This window comes from Melospiza melodia, chromosome 25 (assembly GCF_035770615.1).
Source record: "Melospiza melodia melodia isolate bMelMel2 chromosome 25, bMelMel2.pri, whole genome shotgun sequence".
Taxonomy (NCBI): Eukaryota; Metazoa; Chordata; class Aves; order Passeriformes; family Passerellidae; genus Melospiza; species Melospiza melodia.
The window spans coordinates 9,093,287-9,110,971 of record NC_086218.1 but is presented as its reverse complement, the minus strand read 5'-3'; the positions used below and the strand labels follow the sequence as shown (position 1 = coordinate 9,110,971).

Below are 17,685 nucleotides of genomic sequence, written 5' to 3'. Positions count from 1 at the left end.
CCGTGTCCCCCAGACCAGTACAGGGAGTACCAGTGGATCGGCCTCAACGACCGCACCATCGAGGGCGATTTCCAGTGGTCTGACGGGAGCCCCTTGGTAAGTGGGGCTGCCAAGCCCTGGGTGCCCTCACAGGGCGGGCACCGCCAGCCTGGCACCTCCTTATCCTCCCCCACAACTCGGGTTTTGGGGCTCCCAAGCAGGAGGTGCCTGCCTCACCTGGCTGAGCATCCCCACTCCTAGCTAAGCTAACAAACAGCAAAGCTCACAGCACGACTGACAGTCGTAATCACACTTTACAACTGATCTGCCTTCACAATTATCCTAACAGGAGCTGCAATCCTACTTATTGCCTCTTTCACCCTATGCAATCCACCTTATTGCCTCAAACACCCTGTGCGTGCTCATAATGACACAACGACATGTCGCAGACATCTTTTCTGAAAAATCCTTTCCCTAGGGTTTTTCCTCCTGAGAAGCTGGGAGGCCTCAGGAACAGAATATAAACATTGATTATCTGCTGCTGTGGAATGCAACAAGTAGATTTTTGATTGGTCCATGTTGGTTGTTTCTGATTAATGGCCAATCACAGCCTGGCTGGCTCAGACAGAGAGCCCCAGTCACAAACCTTTGTTATCATTCCTTCCTATTCTATTCTTACCCAGCCTTCTGATGAAATCCTTTCTTCTATTCTTTTAGCATAGTTTTAATATAATATATATCATAAAATAACAAATCAAGCCTTCTGAAACATGGAGTCAGATCCTCATCTCTTCCCTCATCCAAGAACCCCTGTGAACATGGTCACACCGAGGCCCTGTCCCATCCCACATCACATCAGTCCAAAACTCCTCCACACCAGAACATCTCCTCATAGCCCCACATAAAATCGCCATAATGCTCCTAATCCTCAAACCTGAACTAATCTCTGGTATCCCCATTTGCAAGTAGAGTTTCAACCAAAACATTAGACTCTAAAAAATAGAAGTTAAACCCTTCTTACCGGCCAAGGAGAGGTAAAACCAGTGAGAACTGCTAACTCTTGTATCTGAGTATAAAACCTCAGTCTCCTTACTTTCCAAGGATAATAGTAACACAGTGGTTTTAGGAGCCACTCATCTTGGTGCAGGTCCAAGTGAAAGTCATGGACCTCTCACTAGTCCTAAACACGTTCATGCTGTGAAAAACGCCAATCACTTGTTTTTAAAATTGGAAAAGTTTAATAGTAGTACAATGGTTATAAAAATAGTAATACAATTAGAGTAATAATAATTTGGACAAACTGAATTAGGACAATATGAGACAATGGAGACAAAGAGTTGTGGATGTCCAGGTGCCTTTTTCTGGGCAGCACAGGCTCGAAAAAGGACCCACGTTAACAGAGGATTAACTCTTAAAAACAAGAGCCTATTGCATATTAATACACTTCATACATGATGCATAAATTCCATTCAAATACAGAATTCTGTCTGGTCATCATCAACTTCTTCCTCTGAATCCTAACAGCACCTTTGAAGTGGGAAGAAGTTCATTTCTTCTGATAATGAGCAATAAATTCTCTTTCTCTGAAAGATTCAGGTGTCCTGTGGCTGCTATCTTGCTGCAAGTCCTTTCTTTAAAAAAAATATCCCACATAGCATAGTTTCTATTTTAACAATTTTTATAACCTAAAACTATATTTAGCACACTACTTAAGAGAATTAATCCAGCATTACTTCCTAACACAACACATATAATATTCACTTCAATATTTGCAAAAAGCCAATGATAAAATACATGCATTTTTCACAATACTCTTAACCCTCTCCACCCCCCATCCTATTTCCACTTCTATCCAAGAACAACCCCAGGGAGCCACACCTGGGCTTTGCCATGGAGGTGGCACCTCTGTCCCAACGGGGGTGGCACTGCCAGGATGTTGCCCCCACACCTGCAGGGTGTGCTGGATGCCCCCTGCACCCCCCTGTGCCCCCTGTGCCCACAGCTCTACGAGAACTGGCACCCTGGGCAGCCTGACAGCTATTTCCTCTCGGGGGAGAACTGCGTGGTCATCGTGTGGCACGACGGTGGGCAATGGAGTGATGTGCCCTGCAATTACCACCTGTCCTACACCTGCAAGATGGGGCTCGGTAAGCTGGGCTGGACCCTGATTTGTGGGAGCAAGCAAACCGCACGATTTTTGTGAAATTGTAAAGTTGTAAATTTGTGACGTTTGTAAATTTGTGAAAGTTGCATGTTTATTGCAGCGATTGTTAGGATGGTTCCCCTTAAAATGACATGAGTGCCTCTGGGAATTCCAGATCCTTTTTTAGCTCCCTCTCAAATCCACATGCAAGTAATTGCACAACTGGTCATAATTTCATTGTTTCACAAGTTCACAGTAGGTTCATACATATTCATTTTTACAAATTTTGCGTGACATTTGCCGCTAATTTTTCTTTATCAGCAAGAATTCCTGGGTCAGGTTGCCCTGCTCTGTCTGCCCTCCCCTTTAATCTCTGTCCTTCACTGAAGCAGTTTCTTAGAGCATTGATTTTCAGGAGAACGGGCAGTCAGATTAAACAGCAATGTTTGCAAGCTACAGAGCTAACACAAAGATGTACATTTCACCTCAATCAAAACGGATTTCTGGAAAATTTCCACTCTGTCTCACCCCCCCACCCCAAGGAGGGGCTTTGCTACCACCTCCACAGCGGGGAAACGAGTCCTGGGCATGGGGCCCTCAGCCTGTTTGGGCTTTTTGGGGCTTGCTCCAACCTGGGGGGGCTTTACTGCAATTCCCCCTTTTTGGGCTCTGGGATGGGGGAGGGCTTTACCCCCATTTGGGCTTTCAGGGCTGGGGGGGCTTTACCCCCATTTGGGTTCCGAGATGGGGGGGTTTTACCTCTGTTTGGGCTTTCTGGGCTGGGAAATGCAATTCCCCTGTTTGGGCTCTAAGCTGGGGGGGCTTTATTGCAATTCCCCTGTTTGTGCTCCGGGCTGGGGGGGGGGGGGGGCTTTACCCTGTGTGGGCTTTCTGGGTGGAGGGGGCTTTAACCCCCTTTAGGCTTTCAGGGCAGGGGGCTTTACTGCAATGCCCTTGTGGGGCTCTGGGCTGGGGGGCTTTACTGCAATTCCCCCTTTTTGGGCTCTGGGCTGGGGGGGCTTTACTGCAATTCTTCCTTTTTGGGCTCTGGGATTGGGGGGCTTTACCCCCGTTTGGGCTGGGGGGGCTTTACCACTGTTCAGGCTTTCTAGGCTGGGAAATGCAATGTTCCTGTTTGGGCTCCAAGCTGGGGGGGCTTTATTGCAATTCCCCTGTTTGTGCTCTGGGCTGGGGGGGGGGGCTTTACTGCAATGTCCTTGTTGGGGCTCCAAGCTGGGGGGGCTTTACCCCTGTTAGAGCTCCAGGCTGGAGGGGCTTTACCCCCGTTTGGGCTTTCTGGGCTGGGGGGGCTTTATTGAAATTCCCCCTTTTTGAACTCTGGGCTGGGGGGGGCTTTACTGCAATGCCCTGTATGGGTTGTCCGAGCTGGGGGGGCTTTATTGCAATGCCCCCATTTGGGCTCTGAGCTGGGGGGGGGCTTTACCCCCATTTGGGCTCCAAGCTGGGGAGGTTTTACCCCCGTTTGTGCTTTTTGGGCTGGGGGGGCTTTACTGCAATGCCCCTGTTGGGGCTCAGGGCTAGGGGGGACTTTATCCCCCTTTGGGCTTTCCGGGCTGGGAAATGCAATGTTCCTGTTTGTGCTCCGGGCTGGGGGGGCTTTACTACAATGACCCCCCATCCTTGCAGTGCAGTGTGGGCCCCCCCCCGCCCTCATCAACGCCCGAGCCTTCGGCAGAGCCAAGCAGCGCTACGAGATCGGCTCCACCGCCCGCTACCGCTGCCGGCCCGGGCTCGCCCCGCGGCGCTCGCCCATCATCCGCTGCCGCGAGGATGGCACCTGGGAGCCCCCCCAGCTTTCCTGCCGGCCTGGTGAGTGCTGAGCCCCCCACTGAACCCCCCCCATCTCGGGTTGTGTTGAGAGTTGCTGCCCCGAGATGTTGTCTCGGTTTTGGAAGGACAGGAGTCCGCTAAGGAAGGCAGGAGGCTCCCATGAAATGGAGAATGTAAACCCACCCCAACCCTCCGAATTGCTATAAATTTTAAGTTAAGGGGATCTCAGGAAAAAATATGGGAGCAGGAAATAACAGTTCTTTAATAGGGAAGGGAAAATAAAGATAAAATAAAACAATGCAGTACACTAGAACAACACTGACAGAGTCAGAACCCAACCTGACACCCTGTGGGGTGTTGGTGGCAGTCCCATTGGAATTGTGGCTGCAGCCCTCCTGAAGTATCAGATGTGGTTCCGTTGGAGCAAGGGGGATCTGTAGGGAAGGATGTATTCTTCCTCTGAAGATCCAGTGGAAGAGACAGTTGCTGCTCCTCTGGGGAATCCTGTGGAGAAAGCCATGCTGGTGTCTCAAAACTCTGGATTATATCTGGGTAGCAATGCTTGGCTCCTCCCTCTGGGCGGAGCATTTCCCAATGGGATGTTATAGTTATAGTCTTATCAGCCATGCAGTGACATTCAATAGTCTGTTATCAGCAATGTCCCCTCCCGAGGGAGGTGTGAATGTGGTCACACAAAGAGAGAGATAAAGCAAACTGCCCACTTGACAAAGATAATCTGCTATACAGATGGTAATGGAAAACATCTTGCATTGCAATCTTCAATAGATGTGCAGGATGTCTCTGTTTCGGCCCACGTGGCTGAAGAACTAATCTGGACTTTTCACTTTTTGGTCTTGAGGTTGTTTATTAATTGTTATCTATAAAATATTCTCTCTGCCCAGCTGAGGTCTGTGACACCAGCAAGGGGGGCTATTTACAGATGCGAATGAGATGGGGCTGCTCTGGGAAGTGCCTCGAGCTGTTTTTTTTTTCAGCATCAGTCTCGTTACATGGTTATGACAATGGGAAGATGCCAGCAGCTCACATTCCAGGCAGCAAGCCAAAATCTTAATGTTACAACTTACTTTATAAGCTTCTTGACCAATCACACAAAGCAAAAGCACATTGACAGTAGTTCTATTCAATTACCATAAGTACAGGTACCTTTGGTTGAAACAATGCTTACTTATTTCCTATACAATACCTGCTTGTGAGCTTTAAAACACAACGCACAGAGCTCCATTATTAACCTTTAACCTTCCTAATATCTTGCTAGATAAACTTTCTGCAGCTTAGAGAGCTATTCAGACAAGCGTTAATACACAGGCCATTGTTCTATTTGTTCTTGCTTTTTCTACAGTTTAAACAATTTTTCTGCTGACCTATCTCATGGCTGCTGCTTGGCTCTAACCACAGTTCTGCTGTATCTGAGGCCTGCCTTTTGCAGCTTTCCCAAAACCCTCTGATTTTGTGGATTCTGCTCAGCAAGGCAGCCACAGGCACTCTCTGTATTGTCCTTTTATACTGCAAACTATGTATAACATATTTACACTTAATTCCCAATACCCATCACCCATGTTAGACAGTGAGCTTCTATTCCAAATATAACATATTTACACTTAATTCCCAATACCCATCACCTGTGTTAGACAGTGAGCTTGTACTCTAAATATAACATATTTATAATTACTTCCCAATACCCATTGCCTCTGTTAGACAGTGCACTTCTACTCTAAACCAATCCCTCAGTGTCAACATCACAGCAGAAAATGGAGAACAAGAGGAAGAAGAAAGAAAGGCAGGACATGCCCAGATTCCTCCATCTTGTCCCCATAATCAAAAATCCTAAAATCTACTTTTTCACCCTGTGATCATTTTGTTATTACTCCATTCAAACCTGTGTGACTTTCAGGTCCTCATACAAAGCTGGCAACTTGCTCCAAGGGTCAAAATCAAATCCCCAGGTGTTCTGGGCAGCATGCCAGTGTTATAAATGATCAAATCGAGGGCCAACTTATAAGAAAATTTAGCAATGATTTATTAATTTGTCAGTGAGATTGAATTTTGATCGTCAAAAACCACCACAGCCAAGGGCAGTCAGTATTCACATGTAACAGGGTGGTCCACGATGCAATCTTCGAGGTGAAAATCACTCTTGAGTGGTCCTGGCACCCAGGGAAGCAGGTGATTATCACCTGGAAGTTTCCATTCTTATGTTAAAAACCCCAAAGTTATCTCAACATAGTCTTGGAACTAGATGAATATGAATAAGACACTGCTCCTGACCAGGGTGGTCAAAAGACATAGTTTGGATCTTACAATATTTTATACATTAATAGCATGAATTATCTCTATCATATACTACATCAGGGTGTCCGAGCCCCCTGACGGGGTCTTCGACAACTCTGGACACCCAGAGGGATGTGCTGGGTTCTGACACCCCTTTGGTGGTGCTTTCCCTTCATCTGGCACTTCTGTGTCCCCCCAGGTGTGGCTGAGCCCCCCAACAAGTGAGGGGGTCCCCAGTGCCTGGACTGGTGTGGATGGCGACAGCACTGGGAGACCTCCATGGAGTGAAACCTCGCTGTTGGGTGTCTGCCCCCTTTGTTTGTTTTATATCTGTACAAAAATATCCTAAAAAAAAAAAATTAAAAGAGCCCATTGAAGGGAGCCCCCAGAGCCCCAAAATGCAGCACAGGAATTTTGTCCTCGAAGTCACAGCAGAGCTGAAATCCAGAGGAGACACCACGGGCAGAAACGTGCCAGCATCACCCTCCCATGCAGCTGGGGGTTGGCATGGGGACACCCGGGCTCTGCTGCAGCTCAGCACCCACCCAGAGGGGCCTGGGGGGGCTCCTGCACCTCCCTGGAGAGGCAGAAGCTGCTGCAGCAGGCTTGGAGCGGGGACCTGCTGCCCAAACCCCCTCCCTGTGCTGCTGTGGGCATTAAAACCAGTAAACAGATGGCACAGAGTGGTGAGCTGGTTATTTGGGGGGGCGGGCGGGACTGGCACAGTGGTGGGTGGCACTGCACAGCCCCAAAGCAAGGAGGGTGGCAGCAGGGGAGAGCCTGGGCACAGAGACACTCCAGGAGCCACAAAAACAGGGATAAACCACCCCAAAATGCCCCCAAATCCCAGAGACACCCCCAGGAGTCACAAAAACAGGGATAAACCACCCCAAAATGCCCCCAAATCCCAGAGACACCCCCAGGAGCCACAGACACCACCCAAAGTGCCACGGTTGGGCACAGAAACACCAGAGGAGCCACCGAAAACAGCGACAAACCACCCCAAAATGCCCCCAAATCCCAGAGACACCCCAGGAGCTACAGAAACAGGGATAAACCACCCCAAAATTCCCCAAATCTCAGAGACACCCCCAGGAGCCACAAAACCAGGGGGAAACCACCCCAAAATGCCTCCACATCCCAGAGACACGCCCAGGAGTCACAGAAACAAGGATAAACCACCCCAAAATGCCCCCAAATCCCAGAGACACCCCCAGGAGCCACAGACACCACCCAAAGTGCCACAGTTGGGCACAGAGACACCAGAGGAGCCACCAAAACCAGCGACAAACCACCCCAAAATGCCCCCAAATCTCAGAGACACCCCCAGGAGTCACAGAAACAGGGATAAACCACCTCATAATGTGTCCCAAACACCCCACAAATTGTCCTAAACATCCCACAAGTAATCTCAAACACTCCACAGGGAATCCCAAACAAATAACACGTCCCAAACACCCCATAATGTGTCCCAAACACCCCATGAGGAGTCCCAAACACCCCACAACATGTCCCAAACACCCCACAGAGAGTCCCAAATACCCCACAAAGGTGTCCCAAACATCCCACAGGGAATCCCAAACACCCCAAACACCCTACAAGGTGTCCTAAACACCCCACAACATGTCCCAAACATCCTATGAGGACTCCCAAACACCCCATGTGTCCCAAACACCCCACAACATGTCCCAAACACCCCACAACATGTCCCAAACACCCCACAGAGAGTCCCAAATACCCCACAGGGAGTCCCTAACACCACATAATGTGTCCCAAACACCCCACAAGTTGTCCTAAACACCCCACAAGTTGTGTCAAACACTCCACAGGGAATCCCAAACACCCCATGAGGAGTCCCAAACACCCCATGAGGAGTCCCAAACACCCCATGAGGAGTCCCAAATACCCCACAGGGAGTCCCAAATACCCCACAGGGAGTCCTAAACACCCCATAATGTGTCTCAAACACCCCATAATGAGTCCCAAATACCCCATGAGGAGTCCCAAACACCCCACAAGGTGTTCCAAACACCCCACAACATGTCCCAAACACCCCACAACATGTCCCAAACACCCCACAGAGAGTCCCAATTACCCCACAAAGGTGTCCCAAACATCCCACAGGGAATCCCAAACACCCCAAACACCCTACAAGGTGTCCCAAACACCCCACAACATGTCCCAAACATCCCATGAGGAGTCCCAAACACCCCACGTGTCCCAAACACCCCATGAGGAGTCCCAAACACCCCACAACATGTCCCAAACACCCCACAGAGAGGCCCAAATACCCCACAGGGAGTCCTAAACACCCCATAATGTGTCCCAAACACCCCACAAGTTGTCCTAAACACCCCACAAGTTGTCTCAAACACTCCATAGGGAATCCCAAACACATAACACGTCCCAAACACCCCACAGGGAGTCCCAAACACCCCACAAGCCTGCTGGGGTGGGACATGGGCACCCTTTCCATCAGGGGATGCACCAAGAACCCACACCCAGCCCTACCAGAGGATGCACAAACCACCCAAACCTTCTGGGAGAAGATCACCCCTCCTTCCTCACCTCCACCTCTCTGCCCAGGTGATGAGCTCTGGTGACCCACCACTGTCACTCACATATTTTATGAAAATCCTTTCAGTAGGATTTTTCTCCTGAGAAGCTGAGAAACCTCAGAAAAGAAAGGCAAACAATAACTGATGGTGGTGGAATGTGGTCTGGAGATGGTTCACCAACAGGTGCATCTTTGGTCTCATGTGGATTGTTTTTACTTGATGACCAGTCACGGTCCAGCTGTGTTGGACTCTCTGGTCAGTCACAAGATTTTATTATTTATTCCTTTCTAGCTTTCTGATATCTCCTTTCACTTTCTTTAGTATAGTTTTAGTATAGCATTTTCTTTTAATATAAAATTTATATGCCATAAATAAAAAATCAGCCTTCTGAAACATGGAGTCAAGGTGTTCTTATCTCTGCCCTCATCCTGGGGACCCTCAAACACCAACAAACCACCACTGTCCCCTGTGCTCAGCCCCGTGTCCTCACTTGCCCATGAAGCAGTAGGAGCCCTAGGTCCTCCTTTCTCTTTCTCTAGTATAGCTTTAGCATATAATTTTCCTTTAATATAATAGACACCATAAAATAATAAATCAGCCTTCTGAAACATGGTGTTCTCATCTCTTCCCTCATCTTGGAGACCCTCAAACCCCACCACACCAGCACTGTCCCAGTTGCTCAACCCCGTGTCTTCACTTGCCCACAAAGCAGTAGAAGCCATAGGTCCTCCTTTCTCTTTCTTTAGCATAGTTTTAGTGCATAATTTTCCTTTAATATAATATAAATCATAAAATAATAAATCAGCTTTCTGAAACATGGAGTCAAGGTGTTCTCATCTCTCCCCTCGTCCTGGGGACCCTCAAACACCATCACACATGGGCTGTCCCCTGTGCTCAGCCCCGTGCCCTCACTTGCCCACGAAGCAGCAGGAGCCCTAGGTCCTCCTTTCTCTTTCTTTAGTATATATTTTTTTTTAATATAATATATACATCATAAAATAATACATCAGCCTTCTGAAACATGGAGTCACAACGTTGTTATCTCTTCCCTCGTCCTGGGGACCCTCAAACACCACCACACCAGCGCTGTCCTCTTTGTCCTCAAATGCCACCAAACCACCCCTGGTTTGGTGCCCAGCCCACCCCTGGTTTGGTGCCCCAGCTGCCCAGTCCTGTGTCCTCACTTGCCCATGAAGCAGTAGGAGACGTAGATCCTCCTTTCTCTTTCTTTAGTATAGTTTTAGTGTATCATTTTAATATAATATACATCACAAAATAATAAATCAGCCTTGTGAAACATGGTGTTCTCATGTCTTCCCTTGTTCTGGGGACCCTCAAACACCACCCCACCAGCACTGTCTGTCCCCTGTGTCCCCAAACGAACATCACCACACCACCGCTGTCCCAGCTGCTCAGCCCCATGTCTTCACTTGCCCACAAAGCAGTAGAAGCCGTAGGTCCTCCTTTCTCTTCTTTTTAGTACAGTTTTAGTATTTAATTTTCCTTTAATATAATACATACAATAAAATAATAAATCAGCCTTCTCAAACATGGTGTTCTCATGTCTTCCCTTATCCTGGGGACCCTCAAACACCGCCACACCAGCGCTGTCCTGTGTGTCCTCAAACAAACGCCACACCAGCGGTGTCCCATCTTCTCGGCCACATGTCCTCACTTGCCCACGAAGCAGTAGGAGCCGTAGGTCCTCATCTCCTTGCTGGGGAAGCCAAAGCTGCGCACGCCGGGCTCGGGCAGCCCTCCGCAGCGCTGCCGGGGCGTGGTGATGGGGTAGCGCACGCTGCCGTCCGCCAGCCAGCCCCCGTCACAGCGATCCAGCTGGGAGAACTTCCAGGCTGAGTAGAGCTGGCCCACCTTGGCCAGGGCAGCACCCTGGTTTCGGCACGCCTGCGCCGCCTCCTTGAAGTTCAGGTGGCCCCGGATGAAGTAGACTTGGCCTGGGGGATGGAGAGGGTGTTGCTGTTGTGATTTCAGGGTTTAGCTCAGAAATTCAGGTCCCTCCCCTGATAATTCCCTCCCAGGTGTGTCAGTCACCTCTCCTTTTCCCTCCCAGCACTGTCTGCCAGTCCTGGAATTCCAGAAGGAATCGAGTGATTGGCACATTCAAACCCCTGGGGGGGCATTGGGCCATCCAGGTGTCCTTTGTCCCTTTGTCCCTCCCCTCCTGTCCCTGGTTGGTGGCTTCCTACCCCTTCCCTGCCCCTCTCCCTGGGGTTCAAAGGAGCAGCAACCACGGGCTCAGGGAGTTCTGTTGGAGCTGGTGCTGCATTCAGAGGCCTGTGGGCCAGAATAAAGCTCTGGATCCAAACCCTCCATCAGAATCAACTCCTTTCCTTCACCATCACCTTAAAGCTTCTCCAGCAGAGATAAACCCAAGGAAGAGACCCTGTTATGGGGGAAGATCCATCCCATCATCACCAGAGCTCCTGCAGGCCTGGATTTGTCTCCATGCACCCAACTGCAACATCCAGCCACCCAAAAGTGTCTCTGGGGTGAAACACCACACACCCAGCCGGCCAAAAGTGTCTCTGGGGTGAAACACCACAGTTGCCACTATTTTGTTCAGCATCAAGGGCCAGACAAGCTCAGGCACGTCCCATCTGGCTATATTGGTAATATTCCAATATAAGAGGGGACACGGCAGGTAAGCAACCTTCCTGCAAACAACCGTCACTGTCATATTTGCTGAAAAATCCCCTTGCCCAGGATTTTTCTCCTGGGAGGCTGAGAAGCCTCAAAGAGGAATGAAAACAATCTGATTTGCTTCTCCTGTGTTTTGCTGCTTTGGACATTGTTTACCAACAGGTGGTTGTTTCATTGGTTTCATGTGAATGAAAGTCCACATGTGGCCTTGAAGTTCAGGTGGCCCCAGATGAAGTAGACCTGGCCTGGGGGATGGAGGGGGGACACAGCACGTGAGCACCTTTCCTGCAAACAACTGCCACCATCATATTTTCTGAAAAATCTCTTTGCCCAGGATTTCTCTCCTGGGAAGTTGGGAAGCCTCAGAGAAAAAATGAAAACAACAATTCTCTGATTTGCTTCTCCTGTGTTTTGCTGCTTTGGAATGTGGTTTGGACATTGTTTACCAACAGGCGGTTGTTTCATTGGTTTCATGTGAATTGTTTTTGACTCAATGACCAATCACAGCCAAGCTGTGTCAAGGCTCTGGAAAGAGTCACGAATTTTTCATTAGTATCTTTTAGCCTTCTGTCTGTATTCTTTAACATAGTTTTAGTATAGCGTTGTTTAATATAATATACATCATAAAATAATAAATCAGCCTCCTAAGAACATGGAGTAAGATTCATCACTCCTTCCTTCATCTGGTGTTCCAGATTGCAATGCAAGATGTTTTCCATTACCATCTGCATGGCAGATTATCTTTGTCAAGTGGGCAGTTTGCTTTATCTCTCTCTTTGTGTGACCACATTCACACCTCCCTCGGGAGGGGACATTGCTGATAACAGCATGTTGAATGTCACTGCATGGCTGATAAGAACTACAGCATCCCATTGGGAAATGCTCCATCCAGAGGGAGGAGCCAAGCATTGCTACCCAGATATAATCCAGAGTTTTGAGACACCAGCACGGCTTTCTCCACAGGATTCGCCAGAGGAACAGCAGCTGCCTCTTCCTCCACTGGATCTTCAGAGGAAGAATACATCCTTCTCTACAGATCCCCCTTGCTCCAACAGAGCCACACCTGACACTTCAGGAGGGCTGCAGCCACAATTCCAATGGGACTGCCACCAACACCCTGACCCACAGAGTGTCAGGTTGGGTTCTGACTCTGTCAGTGTTGTTCTAGTGAACTGCATTGTTTATTTTATCTTCTTATATTTCCCTTCCCTATTAAAGAACTGTTATTTCCTGCTCCCATATTTTTGCCCGAGAGCCCCTTAATTTAAAATTTATAGCAATTCGGAGGGGTGGGGAGGGTTTTACATTCTCCATTTCAGGGGAGCCTCCTGCCTTCCTTAGCGGACTCCTCTCTTTCCAAACCAAGACATCTGCGTACCCCGCAAATACACGAAACAACCTGCTGCAGATCCAGGTGGGCAGCAGGGCTCGGGGGCGTTGTGAGCAGCACAGGGGAACGCAGCACTACCTTGAAGGGCAGAGGTGAAGCAGAAAGCATCGAATCTGTCCTTCTGCTTGTCCCTGGCGCCGTAGGAGCGCACCCCGGGCAGGAGGAGGCGGCCGCCGCACGGCTCCCGCGAGTTGATGATGGGGTAGTGCACGGTCCCATCCAGGATCCAGCCAGCGTTGCACCAGTCCAGCCCCTCTGTCCAGGCTGTGGGGAGAGAGGCAGCTCAGTCATGGTGTTGTAGGTAAAAGTTATGTTAAATTATAGTTCAATTATATTGTATTAATTATGTTATATTAATTGTATTATGTTAAGAGGGGAGGTTTTTAGAATGTTCTAGGAGAAGGGTCCAGGGTTTGGTGGAAGGGCAGTCTGGCAGGGCAAGGTGAGGTCAAAGCGAGATTGGATGGAAGATCTGAGCAATCATTCGAAGCCCTGCAGAAACAGTTGGTCCAGAATGAATGGTGTTAAAGACCAATGAGAAGCCTGGAAATCGATCAATCACCATGCAGATCCAAAATGGACCAATCCTGGACTCAAAGGTGGCTATAAATGGGGGAGTTAATTGGGTCTAGGTTCTTTTTGGAAACTTGTTTTGTGGGGACAACCCAGTGCACTTGGGGGTAGCACACCGTTCTGTTTTTGGCTGTTTGGGCCCTCAGGCTTATCCTGGGTACTCCATTCCTTGCAGCCATTTTAATAAACAAGAACCTCTTTCTCCAGAGAAAGTTTCACCTCGTTCATATCCATAACACTGGTGTTTCCCCCCTCCCCATCCCCAGACAGGCGTGGGTTTGGGCTGAAAAGGAGGTTTTTTGGATGCTTCACCTTTGTAGAGCTGCTGGTAGGTGGCGAGGCGGGAGTCCTGCTGCTCGCAGGCTCGCTTGGCTTCGTGGTAGTTGAATTTGTAGCGCCCGTTGCTGGGCTGGTAAGGGAAGACAACACCTGGGGGGACAGAGATGGGGTGAGGGCATTGCTCTGCCCAAGGAGGCTTTGACTCAACACCCCTGGGGATTCAGTGCTGAATTTAAGGCTGGGGAATGGGGATGCAATGGGGGTGGAGGCACAGAGCCACAGGCACATTCCAGCTGAGCATCCCCTTCCTGCCACATCCCCCAGGGATGGACTGTAGCAGCCACAGGGCCTGCAATGTCAATTGATAAGAAGATAAGAAATGCCTAGTCATGATGACTGGACCAAGAGACCTCTTTTCTGCCTTCAGACCCTCATTATCTCTCTCTAAGACCACAGGTGACATTCACCTCGACCCTTACTCTTGGACTATTTCCCAAAACCCACATACCCTATATAAAACCCAATTTCTGCCCAGTTCAGGCAGAACTAGGGCTTTATATAGGGTATGTGGGTTCAGGACAAGAGCTGTCACTGTCACCCTTCACAGAAGCTGCTAATTAAGACACTATGGAACCTCACACAACACTTCTCCTCTCTCATCCCTGCATCTGCAGAGGCACTTAGCAAGCAAAGAGCTGAAATCACTAAAGAGCTGAATTCACCAAAGAGCTGATCTCGCTTAAGAGCTGAGCCGCTTGCTAAGATTGCCTGCGGCTGGGAGCCTGCCTGAGGGACCTGGGCAGGTTGTGCTGAGTGGTACTCCTCTATCTGGGACATCTGTGACATTCACATTCTCTGAAAAAATTCCTTCGCCCAGGGTTTTTCTCCTGGGAAGCTGAAAAGCAGCAAGAGAAGCCTCAGAGAAAAGGAAAACAATTCTTATCTCATTTCCTTCTCCTGTGTTGTGCTTGTCTGGAATGTGTTAGGAGATTGTTTACCCACAGGTGATTTTTTTATTGGACTCCAGTGTGAGTTGTTTTGACTCATTGGCCAATTACAGCCAAGCTGTGTTGGGACTCTGGAAAGAGTAATGAGTTTTCATTATCTTTTTAGCATTCAGTAGCATCTTTTCTGTATTCTTTAGTATAGTATAGTATTCTTTAATATAATATAGTATAATAAAGTAATCAATTAGCCTTCTGATAAGATCGAGTCAGGCACATCATTCCTGCCTTTGTTGGGGGACTTTGTTTACCAGAGACACCAATGGCAGCCGGGGTCAGATGGACCCCAAAACCTCAGACTGTTATAATGCACCCCAAGCTCACCCTCAAGGTGCAGCGTGAGTGAGACGCCCTCATTCCCCAGGGCTGTACCCCAATCTCACCCTCGAGGTGCAGTGTGAGCGAGATGCTCTCATCCTCCAGCCCATTGGTGAGCTGGCAGCATTAGCAGCTCTCATCTCCCAGAGATGATTCCAATCTCACCCTCGAGGTGCAGCGTGAGCGAGATGCTCTCATCCTCCAGCCCGTTGACCAGCTGGCAGCGGTAGCGCCCCTCGTCCTCCAGCGCCACGTCGCTGATGGTGAGCGAGGCGTCGTAGCGGTGGCTGTGCCGCAGGCGCACCCGCGGGCTCAGGGGCCCGTAGTTCTTGTGGAACAGCCCGTTGGTGATGATGATGATGTTCTCCCCGTAGTTGGCCGGCTCCACCTTGCTCCACTTGACGCGGTAGTTGCGAGGCAGGGCGCGCAGCACGCAGGGCAGGGTGGCCGTGGCGCCGCGCTGCGTGTGCACCGTGGGGTGCAGGGGCTCCAGCAGGTACTGCAGGTGCAGGGGGGCTGCAGCCCCCCAGGCGGGCTCAGCACCACTCCTCTGACACCCCCTGAGCAGCCTCAGCCCTCACCAACATCTGGTGGTTTCTATCATCCATCCTGGCCCCTCTGCATCAACCCTCAGCAGTGTCTGATGGTTTCTATCATCCATCCTGGCTCCTCTGCATCAACCCTCTCCAGTGTCTGATGGTCTCTATCATCCATCCTGGCTCCTCTGCATCAACCCTCTCCAGTGTCTGATGGTCTCTATCATCCATCCCGGCCCCTCTGCATCAACTCTCAGCAGCATCTGATGGTTTCTATCATCCATCCTGGCTCCTCTGCACCTCTCCTGCACCTTCAGGAGGCACAGCTCAGCTCCTGCCCGGGCTGGACTCATCCAAAATCACCTCCCCTCTCCAGCACTGAGTCCAAACAGCAGTGCCCAGTCCTCCCTGCAGGCCCTGCACTCTACAAGGGCTCCACATCCATATATATATATATATATCAATAAATATACATATATATATACATTTATATAGGGCTCCACATCCTGGCCCCCAGGCCCTGCACCCTACAGGGCTCCACATCCATATATATATACACATGTACAGGACTCCACATCCATATATATATATATATATATATATATATATATATATATATATATATATATATATATATAGGGCCCCACATCCTGTCCCCCATTCCCTGCTCGCTATAGGGTTCCACATCCATATATATCCATATATATCCATATATATCCATATATATCCATATATATCCATATATATAGGGCTCCACATCCTGCCCCCCAGGAAATCCACCCTATAAGGCTCCACATCCTGCCCCCCAGGGCCTGCACCCTATAGGGGCTCCAGATCCATATATATCCATATATATAGGGCCCCACATCCTGCCCCCCAGGCCCTGCACCTACAGGGCTCCAGATCCATATATATGCATATATGTAGGGCCCCACATCCTGCCCCCTAGGCTCTGCACTCCACAGGGCTCCAGATCCTGCCCCCCAGACCCTGCTCCCTACAGGGGCTCTACATCCTGCCCCCCAGGCCCTGCACCTCACAGGGCTTCACATCCATATATATATATATATATATATATATATATATATATATATATATATATAGGGCTCCATGTCCTGCCCCAAAGGCCCTGCACCCTACAGGGTTCCACATCCATATGTATATATATACATGTATATATATATTTATAGGGTCCCACATCCTGTCCCCCACTCCCTGCACCCTATAGGGCCCGCCATCCTGCCCCCCAGTTCCCGCTCCCTACCTGGGGTCCCCGTTGGCCTCTGGAAGATGCTGGAGCCTGGGGGTGCTGCCAGGAGCCAGAGGCAGCCGAGCAGGAGCAGCCTGTGCATCCTCAGAGCCGGGGGCAGGACAGAGCCTGGGGGGAACACAGGGGTCAGGGACATGCAGAGGGACACATCCCAGCTTTGGGGGGGCCCGGAGGGTCTCACCCTGCTCGGGGGGGGGGTCTCTGTGGCATTTGCTGTGCAGAGAGGACATGGATTGCAGGACCCCACAGCCCGTGCCAACCCTCCTTGCTGGCACTGCCCCGCTCTCTTACCGTGCCCAGCCAGGTCCTTGGGGGATCCGCTGTGCCCATCCAATGCCCCGTGCCCACGAGCAGCTCCTGCTGCTGCCCTCCTCTGTCACCAACACCCCATGGTGGGGCTGGGGGTCCCACGGAGACAGAGGTGACACGGGGACACACGGGAGGTGGCGAGCAGGTGCTCCCAGCCAGCCCTCCCCTGTCACCGTGCTGGGGCGGGCAGTGCCCTGGCACCCCCCTGGCCCTTGATGCCCGCTCCCATGGTGCCCTGCCCTGTCACCGTCTCTTCCTGCTTTCTTCTCTTTTATTTTGTCCCCTCTCCAACACCTCCCCGAGGAGCGCACGGGGAGGAGGAAGCACAATTTCCCATTGTGAGTGTCTTTCTCTTTATTGTTCTGCTCGGCAAAACACAGTGTGCCCGGGTAACAAACATCCCTTTATCTGCAGGGCACAGCTTTGGGAATTCAGGGAAAACGACTCGGAATTCAGGGTGAACGACTTCAGTTCTGCATCGGCCTCCAGCAGCCTCTTGGGCTGGCAAACCCCCCCCTTGTGCTGGGATGGAGCTCTCTGAGCCCACAGTCAGCAGGGCAAGGGTTAATTTAATTCCCCTCTCCC

At 50.1% G+C, this 17,685-nt stretch overlaps 2 protein-coding genes across 4 annotated transcripts in view; one reads left to right on the top strand and one right to left on the bottom strand.

The window, feature by feature from the left end:
* Positions 1-6,876, top strand: part of LOC134429446 (brevican core protein-like) — a 39,192-nt gene extending 32,316 nt beyond the window's left edge. For 2 of the 3 annotated variants that reach the window (XM_063176617.1, XM_063176619.1), the window contains 4 exons: positions 14-96; positions 1,982-2,126; positions 3,770-3,952; positions 6,402-6,876. In XM_063176617.1, coding sequence (XP_063032687.1) covers positions 14-96; positions 1,982-2,126; positions 3,770-3,952; positions 6,402-6,427 — 437 coding nt within the window. In that variant the 3' untranslated portion in view covers positions 6,428-6,876. The remainder of the gene's footprint in view (positions 1-13; positions 97-1,981; positions 2,127-3,769; positions 3,953-6,401) is intronic. The other variant, XM_063176620.1, reaches the window with a different exon arrangement.
* A 3,249-nt stretch (positions 6,877-10,125) lies between these two features.
* On the bottom strand, positions 10,126-17,429 carry LOC134429449 (hyaluronan and proteoglycan link protein 2-like). The gene is made up of 6 exons (XM_063176623.1): positions 17,083-17,429; positions 16,786-16,899; positions 15,151-15,501; positions 13,697-13,813; positions 12,890-13,075; positions 10,126-10,715 (listed from the first exon to the last, which is right to left on the bottom strand). The coding sequence occupies exons 2-6, from the start codon at positions 16,871-16,873 to the stop codon at positions 10,432-10,434; spliced, it is 1,026 nt and encodes a 341-aa protein (XP_063032693.1). The 5' UTR covers positions 16,874-16,899; positions 17,083-17,429; the 3' UTR covers positions 10,126-10,431.
* Positions 17,430-17,685: the final 256 nt, after the last annotated feature.